Source organism: Ochotona princeps, chromosome 27 (genome assembly GCF_030435755.1).
Source record: "Ochotona princeps isolate mOchPri1 chromosome 27, mOchPri1.hap1, whole genome shotgun sequence".
Taxonomy (NCBI): Eukaryota; Metazoa; Chordata; class Mammalia; order Lagomorpha; family Ochotonidae; genus Ochotona; species Ochotona princeps.
This window is the reverse complement of record NC_080858.1, coordinates 7,483,386-7,495,614: the sequence shown is the minus strand read 5'-3', so window position 1 is coordinate 7,495,614 and position 12,229 is coordinate 7,483,386. Positions and strand designations below refer to the sequence as shown.

The window sequence follows — 12,229 nt, the reverse complement described above, 5'->3', positions numbered from 1 at the left end:
GGAAAGATTGAGTCCAGCCAGTGCAACATGACACCCACTCACCCATCTTGAAATTAGCGATCATCCTGCATGCTAGGTCCTCTCCCTCACATCTCAGAAAGAGAAGACTTCTGTATTTGAAGCTATTAACTGTCCTTTCTAAGTAAACAGAGCTCTTTTTTAATATTGAAGCAAGAATCTCACCGCTCTGAGAGTTCATCATCACTTGCCTCCTGACTCTTTGCATTGTTCGATATGGGTGTTTTCAACACTGTATTAGCTAGACTTGGCTAATCCATCCTGAGTCCTGCATTTACAATCTGTTCTTTAAGCCTGAGCAAAAAGATTTAGCCTCTGGTTCGCATGGTGCAATTACACACTTTTTCTCTTCTCTCATTGGGGTTCTGCTGAACAAGAAGTTGGCATGGCACAAATGGTCTAGAATGCATTTACTACAGCGGCCTCCTGTTCAGTGTGTGGAGGCAGCTGTGAGTACCGCTGCATTTACCTGATAAGTTCTCACACCGTGTTTCGGCGTCTATTACAATCTTGGTTTGGCTCCTAGAATATGGATCATTCAGTTGATCTCTAGCAAGTTCAAGCAGCTGGGCTTGATGGACCTTGTGGTTGAAGAACTCACTGGGAAATGACACAATATATCCCAACATTTGATGCTTAATGAGCTGGATGTGTGTCTGGCAGTTACAGCAGTTGTATGAGAGGTTACACGAAAGCTGCTATTTAAGTGAGTACTTTTGGTTGGCCCTCAGTGAGTCTCCTGAAGCCCCACCTCTGATAGCAGAGGACCTGTTTTCCTTGAAGCTCCGTTGGGGTTTCCCACATGAGTGGCATTGGCCATTGTCTGCTGCTTTACCTAGATAGGCTAGCAGACAGCTGGATTGATATAGCCAGAACAGGACCCAGTGCTCATACTGGATGGCAGGCAGTGTCAAGGCTGTGGCTTAGCCTATTCTGCCCACCCTAGAACCCGATTGTAGTTTAACAAGCAGCGAATAGCTTCAGAGCAGCGCCACTGATAGGCAGAGGGAGAAAGCATGCTCCCCAGGTGTGCAGAATGTCCAGTGCAGGACAGGCTGAAGCTGGAAGCCAGGGACTCAGTGAAGGTCTCCCATGTGGGTGGCAGCAGCATGATGACAGGAGTCATCACGGACTTCCTCCCAGGGTCTTCCTTAGCAGGAAGCTGAGGTCAGAAGCTGGTGCTGGAAAGAGAACCCAGCCACTCCGTTATAGGATGTGTGCATGTTAACCAGCATCTGCGCCACTATGCCGAGTGCCTGCTCTTTGCTTATTTGTTATTAATTTTTAAGATTTGTTTGAAAGGCAAGATTACACAGGAGAGTGATAGGGAAGGAGAGAGGGGAGCAGAGAGAGAGAAAAATGTTTCACTCTTGAAATGGCTGTAAATGGCCAGTCCAAAGCTAGGAAGCCAGGAGCAGCTTCTGGGTTTTCCACATGGGTAGCGGGGCCCAAAGATGTATGCTGTCTTCGGTGGCTTTCCTAGGCACATTAGTAGGGAGCTACATTGGAAGTGTAACAGGCAGTTCTTGAACTGGTACCCACATGGGATGCAGGCATGTCAGGTGGCAGCTTAACCCTCTATGCCACAACCCCAGCTTCCCAACCCGCTTGTTCTTTTAACTCCATTGTCTACCTTTGACAAACTCTTATTGCACAAGACCCTTTATAACTGTGTGTTCATATAGTTTTTGCTCTTCAATAAGAAACCACTTGAGTTCAAAGATTATTCTTTTGGGGGGGAAGCTAAGAAGTTATCTTGTGCTCCTCTGTGCTAAGTATTTGTGGAAGGTGGCTAGGAAGAGATGAAGGGGTTAATAAGCACATGGAAATTGAGGGAAGGAAGGAATTGGAGACTATGGAAGGAATTGGAGACTATGGAAGCACATGCTTTTCCCTGTGAACTTGGATGGTAGTGAAAGCTGGGGGAGGGGAGGAGGGCGGTGAATCAGCCTGTAGGTGGAGGTGACAGTGGTGCGGGGGAGGGGGAGGGAGCAGGTTGCTGTCCATCGTAGGGAATGTCAAGGCGAACATGGGAAAAGCTGATGACAGTTCTGGAGGAATTCCGAGAACACAGTGGAATGGGTTGGGAAAGGCACCTGGTTAGGTCAACATCAGCCCAAAACCTTACTTTGTGCTGAATGCATTGCTTCTGCTGAGAAAACTGTTTCATTGCAAACTGACTCAGATTCTCCCTTGTGGACGTCCTGGGAGTCGAGTCTCGTGGGCGCAAACCTCAGGAGAATGGCTGATAGCAAGGGCAGCGATCTGGACTGTTCATTTCTCACAGCGGCCCCAGGGGTGGGGTGATTGTCGCAGTTTATGAATGAGGCTTCGAGTGCTTAAGTAGCATCCCCAACCCTCTCATTCCTCCTAAGTGGGCCACTCATTGCAGCCAATGTGCCAGAGCATGCTAGAACCAGCCAATGTGTGCTAGCACCAGTGTGGTCCCCTAGGACCATCGGAGCTGTTGACGGGAAATTCCCGAAACACCAGCCGTGGAAATGAGCTTACTTAGCCTCTCAATGCCTACTCCTACTTGCTGCGTTCTGAGGAAGTTCAACTAAAATCACACCATCATGGGAATCGGACAAAATGCACTGCATTCTGAAAAGGGGATAAAAGAGAACAGTGAAAGGAGATAAACTTGGGTGAAATATGGGAAGAAGAGGGGAGGGGAGAGAGAATTTTTGAATATCTCCAGCTGAAGAAGCGTAATGCTACCTGTAATTACTCAAGAGTACTTGTTAGCCCTCTGGACAGTGCACACCCCTTGAGCTGGAGCCAGGACGGAGCGGTTCTGAGAGATGTGAGAACAGGAGCATCCCTTCTGCTTACCGGGGCAAGCGGACCTATGGAGCTTGTACAACAGGAGCTGACAGAACGTCGAGGGGTGCGCAGGGGCCTTCTTCGAGGAAGTCTTGAGGTTGGATTCGCTTGCTTCTACAGCAGTGTCTTTTCCTCGGTGCCTTCTGCTGGGGGCTCCCAGCGACCTTGGCGGGCTGGTCTCGCCTCAGCAGAGGGGTGAAGAGCTGCTGCCTCAGCCAGTGGAAGATCCTCCCGAAGTGCAGGCAGAAGAAGGTGTGGGCACCGCGGGGCGTGCCCTCCATCTCTGGCTGCTCCAGTGAGAGGCTTGTCCTTCGGCTGTCGGTCACCTGGGCCTCCCTCTGCTTGGGAGGCAAAAGATGAATCGGTTAGGCACACTTGTGACAGCAGTGGCGTCAGGACTTAGTCATGTATGAAACTCAAATCCTTTTCCCAGAACAACTCACTGCAAATGAATGGTGATAATACTCATCAACGCTTGAACACAGAATTCTGTTTTGGTATGATTTGTTAGCCCTTTCGTCTGGTCCTGTCCTTCTCCCTCCTCTGTCACTCTGTAATCCTCAGTATTGTCTCTCCAGCTGCACCCTGAATCCTTGGTTTGCTCTTAACACACCCTCTTGTTATGTCAGGCACCCAAGGGGCCCATCCTTTCCCCACCACCAATAAGAAGGCTGCACACAGTGCACCTGTTCCATGCTATACCTGTCCCTTAATCTCCCTGAGGGGACATCTCCATTCTCACCTGAGCAAGTTCATCTTCCTTAAGCCTTAGAGAACTCTCTGGGGATCGAGTGGCATCTTTCTCTTCTGATCCTTTGAGTCTGGGCCAGTCTTGGCTGGAGTTGTGTTCCTGAGGACTGACTCGAGCCAGGTGTGGGGAGGCGCTGGACCCCTGGGAATCTTCCTCCTCAGTAGGCGCGGGGAATACCGAGTCCTTATCTTCATCGTCTTTACTATTTTCCAGGAGCTTCTCCAGCTTTTGCATGAGATCCCCCAGTTTGCTGAGAGTCCGTTTTGTACTCTCTACTGGACACTGGTCTGTCCACTGCTGCTCACCACTTAGAACCCAGTCTGTTTTGTCTTCAGGGTCAGAGTCCACATCCATGTCCCAGGCCGTAGCAATGCTCAGCTTGCAGAACTGCTCAGGGTTGTCGGGGACTTGGTCTCGTCTCAGCATGCGTCTCCTGGTGCTTTCCGTCTGCCACGTCCCCTGAATGGGAGGCAGCAGGTGCACGGAAGAACCCACGGAAGACGTGTCCGTGCAGGAGGTGCTCCCTGAGTAGCAGTCGTCCTCACAAGGGAAGTACCCTGTAGAGAGGCTCATGTTGGACTTGGATTCTGAGACGTCGTCTTCTGCGTCACTGTAGTCACTGATGGGCTGGGAGTACGCCATGGAGTTCAAGGACTGAAGTCACAGGATTCCCTTGACTCAGAAAGCTTCAGAGAAACAAATCAAAAAAATGGGTACGGGGGTGGAGAGGCACGGCACTTAATCACTGTCACCATACACTCTATTTTCTATTCGGCGTTCCCCACATTGAATTTCATCCTGTTTTTACTGTCTTTGATGAAGAGCAGAAAAAAGTATTCCTCTGTCTTTAAAAATTTACTTCCTGAGCCCGATGTGGTAGCCTAGTGGCCTTGCATGCATTGGGATCCCATGTGGGCGCTGGTTCATATCCCTGTTGCTCCACTTCCTAACCAGTTCCCCGTTTGTGGCCTTGGAAAGCAGTCGAGGACGGCCCAAAGCCTCGGGACCCTGCACCCACGTGGGAGACCTGGAAGAAGTTCCGGGCTTCTGGCTTTGGATCAGCTCAGCTGTGGACAGAAGATCTTTCTCTGTGTCTCTCCTCTGTAAATCTGACTTTCCAACAACAACAAATCTTAAAAAAAAAAATCACTTCCTTGTAGAAGAACCCTCTGTCCTGGGCATCTCCACCCGATTCTTCCCTTTATTGGTGTTACTACAGTTGGAGGAGCGTGTGCTGCAGAAGAAAAGGCTGAATGTGTTCAAAATTAGGAAAATGCAGAGAAGTGGCTTGATGGAAGGGCTTGCCCGTGATTCCACCGCCCAGTGGAAGTGAGAGCCCTCAGGGAGATGGATGGATTTCCGTACAGTCCCTTTTCTTACTTTATACATGAAGTATGTATCTAGGTATGTTCCCACACCCTTCCATACATAGATGTCACATCAGTGGAAACTCTGATTATTAAATTTTTATACCATAGCGTGCAATAAACATATGTATGGCTACTGTGTAAGTTTAAACTTACTTTCTCATATGAAACATTTTCCTCATTATGAAATTTATGAATTTTCTCTCTTATCCATGACTCCTTGATGGTTACCTATCAGTGACCATTATATGGTTAAGATCACTGATGCTTATTAATGATCTGTGGGTGTGAATGTGCAGTAAAGCTCCCGTGCTTAGATCTCTGGCCGTGTCTCTGGTTATTTTCCTGTAGTTGGGATTAAAAAAACCAAAGATCACAGTATATTAAAATCTCATGGCAGCTGGCACCGCGTTGCTCTCCAGAAAGGTTGTAGCCATTCCCATCCCCATCTTCCAGTTACCTGCTGGCATTCTTTAGCGCAGCTTTTCCTGGGATGCCCCAGAAGCCAGTGAGGATGGAAGAACACACACCATGCACGCGTGTACAACACGCACAGGTACAGCACACGTCTGTACACAAAGACTGTCGCGCCCTGCTCTGATGGCTGCCCACGTAGAGGAAGCGTTGCCCACTCCTGAAGCAGACCACAGGTCCTTCTGCTGCAGTTCAGTGGCTAGATGTCCAACTGCCATAAGCCTGTGTTCCAAGACTGTTGGTTACCATGGCAATGCAAGGACCCAAGTTACGCCATATGGTAAGAGAAGGAAAAGGCTAGAAAACCAAAAGATCCATCCCTTTCTTTCCTGAATGTTCTGTAGCCACACATGCAGGGCTCAAGAGGATCCCTCTTGAGAACAGGGTGAATGTGGGAGTGGGTACTTCAGCCTGTTAAAGTAGGTAGCTCAGATGTTTCTGTCAATGGGAAACATGGAGCCTGTTTGATGAGATGGACAAAAGTCGGACATACTGGTTGGTGCAACAGAGCTAATGCATGGGAGAACGAAAGATACTTTGCCTCCAGGGCTGGGGTGCGGGTGAGGTACCAGGAAAGACCTAGGGGAAATGCCTTCCAACCTGAGTGTTGATGGATGACTAGGAGTTAGCTAGGTGAAAAGAGGTACGTTTTGGGGAAGATGGTGCAGAAGAGGGGAATTGTGCAATGATGTCTCTGAGGTCAGTAAGGCAATGAATGAATGAGTGCAGTCCACTGTTAAGGTGCTTGGTGTTTCTCAGCCTATGCATGGTGGTTGGTATTCCCGTATCTTCCTGGCAAATACTTGACAGTTTTTGAACAAAATTTACGTTGTCTGGACAGCATGAACATGATTAGTTGTGTTGAATGAGAAAGGACTCAGTAGATTCGTAGGACAGGGAGCCAAACTGCACAGGGTTGAGAAGTGAATGAGAGGAGTTGGGATGGGAGCAGTGGGACTGCCAGGATCTTCCCTAAGAAGTCATTCCAACACCACTGTCTTGGAGTGTTTCCTCTACTTTTTCTTCCAGCAGCGTCATACTCTCAGGTCTTAAAGTTCGAATCTTTGACCCATCTTGAGTTGGTGTTTTTAGTTCGGCAGCTGGTATTGTGGCACAGCACATTAAAATGCTGCCTGAGATGCTGATAGTCCACACAAGCACCATTTTGAGTCCTGGCTACCTTGCCAACCCCCTCCAGCTTCTGGGTAATGCAGCTGGTAAGGAAAGTATGCCAGGTGGGAGAACTGAGTGGGGTTCTAGGCTCCTGGCTTTAATCTTGCACAACCCTGCCTTCTACAACCCTTGAATAATGATCCAACAGATGAAGCGCTCTCTCTCTCTCTCTCGCTCTCTCTCCTCTATCTCTGCAACTCTGCCTTTAAAATACATAAATCTTTTAAAAAAAATTAGTCTAACAACCTTATGCCTACCACTTGAATGTTTACCAAGGTCCATGCCCTGCAGCCTACTGCTTCTAGGCAGTCATAAATCCAGTGGTTTGTATTGTCTGTTGATTTACATGAGAGGAGGAAGGGAAGGCAGAAACAGAGAGCCCCTGTCCTCCAGTTCACACCGAGAAGCCTACAGCAGCCAGAGCTGGGCTGGGCTGAAGCTGGGAACCAGCCAGCCAGCCAGCCTGGGTCTCCCACATGGGTTCCTACCCCAGGACCCTGATGCAGAATTTTGATGTGCTAACCAGCAGGTTGTATGCCCATTCCTATGGATTTGTTTTTAGCCTGCCTTGACTTCAGATCTGTGAAATACAGAGCTCACAGAGTTGGAGATAATCGCTACAGGATGCTTGGTCAACGACTTAGGTTTTTTTCTGTAATTGAGGAGGCCAATTCCTTGCTTTGTCTATCAGTGGCAGTACTCCTAAGGGGATGATGTTTTTATCTGATTCTAAAATTTTCAGACATAGACTTTTTTGTTGTTGTTGTTGTTTTATGACAGTTTCATAGGCTCTGGGATTCCCTCAACTCCTCCAAAAAGCCCTCCCACCATATTGAATTCCTACATATTGTTACAGTAGTACAGCTCATATCCAGTCAACGACATAGTTTTTTTTTTTAAGATTTATTTATTTTTATCAGAAAGTCAGATTTACAGAGGCAAGGAGAGACAGAGAAAGATCTTCTATCCTCTGGTTCATTCCAAAATGATTGTAATAGCTGGAGGCGAGCTGATCCAAAACCAGCAGCCAGGAGCTTCTTCTGGGTTTCCCGTGCGGGTATATGGTCCCAAGGACTTGGACCGTGCTCTACTGCTTTCCCATGCCATAAGCAGGGAGCTGGATGGGAAGCGGAGCAACCAGGGGGCATGAAGCAGTGCCCATATAGGATCCCAGCACTTGGAGGTAGAGAATTAGCCAGTTGAATCAGCACCATGTCCCACAGATGTGGACTTTTTCCAACCATGATTATAGGCCAAAAAAATGTGTGTGTGTAGTATATGTGCATTTAATGATCATACTTATGTGATCATCATACTTGTGCAGAGCCAGCACCATCCCAAGGTGGACTGCCTTATTCTCTGTGATGTCTACATGTGCCAGCACAGTGTGTAATCTGCCAACCCCACCCACTGTTGGGTAGTTGTGCCTGGTGGTCAGGCATCCTGTCCTAATGTGTTTGGTGGCCAGCAAACTTTTCCCCTTGCAGTGCACCCTGCATTAGGGGTATACCTCCTGCAGTTGGGGGTGTGCACCCTACAGTCGGAGGTGTGCACCCTGCAGTTGGGAGTATGCATTCTGCAGTTGGGGTGTGCATGCTGCAATTGGGGTGTGCGTCCTGCAGTCAGGGTATGCACCCCGCATCCAGGGTGTGCACCCTGCTGTGTGGGGATGCCAGAACAGGATCCTCCTGGGGCTCAGCAGAGGCTTGAGGAGCTGAGCTTCCGCTTACTGGAAGTCTCGCTAGAGCTGTTGGTAAGAGTCGCGTGAGGCCAAAGCTATCCTGTCATTGGCACCATTGTGCACTGGGGAGACTGTGGCCCTGCTGGAAAGATGTCTGAGGGGACATGATGCAGACTTTTGAGGAAACACAGAGCCATGAACCCAAGGGAAGTGTACTGCCTCAAGGAGAGCTTTGTTCCGGTCCTCCGGTGGACTGTCCAGGAAAGGCGCCGAGGCAGGAAGTGATAGGGCTGATGCTCTGGACCCAGCGCCTGGGACCCCAGGGTCTCAGAAGCAGGCAGACCAGCATCAAGCTCCCAAACCAGCCTCAACAGGGAAAAGAGGAAGGGTGACCTGAAAAATTTTTCCTGCATTGTGGAAAATCAGAAAGGTATGTGCACTGTACCAAGAGTGAGTGAAGAGTGGACCTGAGGGATGGGTGTGTAACAGGGTAAGCCGCCCTCAGGGATGTCTGCTGTCCACAGTGGAAGGCCTGGGATTGAGGTCTGCTGCCGCTTTTGCACCTAGCTGCTTGTTCGTGCACCTGGGAGGTGTCAGGTGATGACTCAGCTCCTGGAATCCATGCCACACACATGGGAGCTGAGATCCTGGGCTTGGCCTGTCCCGGTCCGGCCGTTTCCAGACATTGAGAGAGTGAATCCACCTATGGAAGATCTCATCTCAGCTTCTTCTCTGTATTTCCAGTGAATGAAAACAAACAAGCATTCAGAAGAAATCAAATGTGCATAGAAAGAGGGGGGATGTCAAGAATTTGGTTTCATGCAAAGGGAACTGAGGAGAAAGAGTAGTACCTGGGCTGGTGCAAGACGAGAGTCTCCGTATCCCTAGCCACATCATCTACCCCGAGTCCCAGTGGCAGCCCTGAAGGCCAAGACCTGCCCCTGTCCTCCCTGCCCCCACCTTGAAGCGATTTACCAATGTGCTGCTTTCTATCTCTGTCTAGTTATTCTTAGCACCCATAAAGCTTCCTCTGCACCTGCCTGAGGATAAGGACCAGAAGGCCAGAGGAGGATCCCAAATGATCAGTGGGTGGTGCTGTGTGTGTGTGTGTGTGTGTGTGTGTGTGTGTTTGTGTGTGTGTGTACAATAGTCACCATTCAACTGGGAGCCTCTCCTCTCATTTCTTGGAAGACAGTGAGTTACCCAGAATGCATTTGTGGTGGCCTCCCCACTCAGGACCCAGTTAAGGAAAATACTAGAAAATAAAAATGTAGGCAGGAATTTGAAAGACCTTATAGAGTGAAAAATAACTGCCCAAGTTCTTGGGTCCCTACCATCCATTTGGGAAACCAAAAACGAGTTCCCGTCTCCCGGCTCTGACATGGCTCTGCCCCAGCTGTTGTAGGCATTTGGGGGAATGAATCAGTAGGTACGAGATAGCCTCTGTGTGCTTGTCTCTCTCTGCCTTTCAAATAGATGTTTTATAAAAAGAGAAAGTGAATCTCAGGAATGGAATTTAGTAATTCCATCATCAAATTCCAGCAATAAAAATTAAGAGCTTGCAATTGAACCACCCAAGGCTGGTAATTTTCCTGGGCTTCAGGGTGCATGTGGGCATGTGGGTGTGGGTGGGTGAGAGAGTGTTATGTGAGTGTGAATGTATGTGTGGGAGTGGATTGTGGGAGTGTGTGGGGGAGGAGAGGGGGTTGACTGTGAGTGTATGTTGGAGTGGGTGAGTGTGTGTGGGGGTGTGGGTGGGTAAGAATGCTGTGTGTGAGTATATGTGGGAGTGTGTGAGTGTGTATGTGGGAGTGCTCAAGGGTATGTGTGTGCACTCATGCATGCACTTCTGTGTGTTTCTGTAATACATCTTAGTTTAGAAAGGACTCATGAAAATTTAATCATTGCAATTTTCAAAAAAGGCTGTGCTTGTGTTTGCCAAGATAAAGATCAGCACGGATTGTTTGGACAAAGCCTTGGTGCTAATTTGGGGAAGGAGCTTGTCATTTTCCCTTTTGTTTGTGGCTACTTCCCTTGGAGCAGGATTGAAAAATCATTTGTTGGTCGGTTCCCTTCTGCCTCACAGCGAGTGTTTGGTAGTAGCTCTTTTGACAATGACCCTGTTTGAGGGCATCTTTGGCGTGTAGAGAGGGGTGGTGATCATTGTCCAGTTGGTAGGAGAGGGTTTTGGGGAGGAGTAACCATCATTCTCAGAACTAAAGCTAGAAAAGTTTCTAGGAACTCATTACACATCACGTTGTTTTCCCTGTAAGTGCTGTTATGATGGTTTCTTTTTTCGTCTAAAATTCCATGTTTAATGTGGGGGGCCGCGGACAGGAATGTGGCCATGGACGATAACATGAGACCGCCAAGTATCATCTGCAACGTGTAGCCACCGTGCTTCTAAATCCTTGGTCAGAACTGCACATCTTGACTTTTTTTGTTTGTTTGTTTCATTTACTTTTATTGGAAAGGCAGATTTGCAGAAAGAAGGAGAAACAAAGATCTTCCATCTCCTGGTTCACTCGTAAAATGACTGCAACAGATGGAGCTGAGTCGATCCAAAGCCAGGACTGGGTGCAGAGTCCCAAAGGCTTGGGCCATCTCCACTGCTTTCCCATGCTCTAAGCAGGAACCTGGGTCACAAGTGGAGCAGCTGGGGCACAAACCAATTCCCATATGGGATGTGGGCGCTTGCAATCGGATGATTAGCCAGTTGAGCCATTGTGCTCCTCCCCAAGCTTTACTTTTTAAAAAAATAAAGCACTTTTTGTTTTTCTTAAGATTTATTTTGTTTCTTTGAAAGGTGGAGTGACATAAACAGAAAGGGAATCTTCCACCCACTGGTTTGTCCCCCAAATGGCCGCTATGCTCTTGCTGGGCTTTGGCAGACTCCCATCTTTCCCTGTCTTCTCAGATGTACTAGGCAGCTGGATCGGCAGTGGAACAGTTGGAACTCGAACAGACACTCCGACAGGACACCAACGTCACAGGTGCTTGTTTAACCTGCTGCACCATGATGCTGCCTTGGGCATGTTAAACTGTAGTATCAACATGTTCTAGAAAGCATCTCAGCCCTGCTTTGTGGAGGTCTCTGCCCTGAGGACCACATCCCTGCTTGCAGGATTACCCAAATGGCCTTTGAGAGCCCTAGGTGACCCAGCTGCAGCCTCAGTGGGAGCCACCCCTCCCATTGACTGTCTCACTGTCTGAACAAACAGTTTACACCACTGCCTTCCACTGAGGTCTTTCCTAGACCCATATCTGAGGGGCAGTGTCCCCAGGCTGTGACACATTCAGATGATGTGATAGCTGACAGATGGCCCCCTTGGTTGCTGTTTGGAAAGCAGGTACTGAGAAAGAACAGCTCCCGTCCATTGAGAGTCTCTTCAAATCCCACACTGGTTTGAGGTTTTGGCGCTCAGCAAGGGTTTGTTCTCATGTCTCCTCACCTAGGGCCAGCAACAGTGCAGACTGTAACCTACACAGCCCGAATGGTGACCTGGATCATTTGGTCATTTACAAAAAAGCAGTGGTGACTTATGAAACTCCCCGGAGGCCCAGTGGTTCGGCATGACATAGGTGTCGTTGGCGGTGGGTCTTAGCAGCCTGCGTGGTAGTGTCCGCTTGCTCAGGGGCTGAAGGTGACATGTGGTTTGCCATCCAGGATGTCTTGTGCTGCTGGCCTGGGTTTGGAACAAGCGCTCAGGGCATCCTACTGCTGTGGTTTTTGTCCCTGGGGAAGAGGGCCTCTGACTTGTCCAAGAGGCACAGCATTCCTTCCTCTGACATGCTGGCTCTTGTGGAAATGGCTGGAAGTGTCTGCGACCTGGCAGCAGCTGAAGAGGTAGGAGGAGACCTAGTTCTTAGCAGACATGAGTCAGTCTGTGAAAATGCAAGTCGCACATTTGATTAAGCAGTTTCGCTGTTGGCACAGAA

General features: G+C 48.9%; 2 protein-coding genes across 12 annotated transcripts in view; one reads left to right on the top strand and one right to left on the bottom strand.

Annotated features, from left to right (window-relative positions):
- PPFIBP1 (PPFIA binding protein 1) overlaps positions 1-12,229 on the top strand; it is a 129,881-nt gene that overhangs the window by 62,392 nt on the left and 55,260 nt on the right. Inside the window, exon 1 of one of the 9 annotated variants that reach the window (XM_058655729.1) lies at positions 5,698-5,716. The exons of the other annotated variants lie outside the window; for them this stretch is intronic. The gene's annotated coding sequence lies outside the window, so the exon portion shown is untranslated. Of the gene's footprint in view, positions 1-5,697; positions 5,717-12,229 lie in introns of those variants that run through there. 9 annotated transcript variants of the gene reach the window in all.
- On the bottom strand, positions 2,571-5,614 carry C27H12orf71 (chromosome 27 C12orf71 homolog). Of its 3 annotated transcripts, XM_058655738.1 has the most exons (4): positions 5,423-5,614; positions 5,119-5,307; positions 3,587-4,281; positions 2,571-3,185 (listed from the first exon to the last, which is right to left on the bottom strand). In XM_058655738.1, the coding sequence occupies exons 3-4, from the start codon at positions 4,235-4,237 to the stop codon at positions 2,868-2,870; spliced, it is 969 nt and encodes a 322-aa protein (XP_058511721.1). In that variant the 5' UTR covers positions 4,238-4,281; positions 5,119-5,307; positions 5,423-5,614; the 3' UTR covers positions 2,571-2,867. The 3 variants fall into 3 exon arrangements, with proteins under 3 accessions (XP_058511721.1, XP_058511720.1, XP_058511722.1); XM_058655737.1 differs by lacking the exon at positions 5,119-5,307; XM_058655739.1 differs by lacking the exon at positions 5,119-5,307 and having other exon boundaries at positions 2,571-3,182.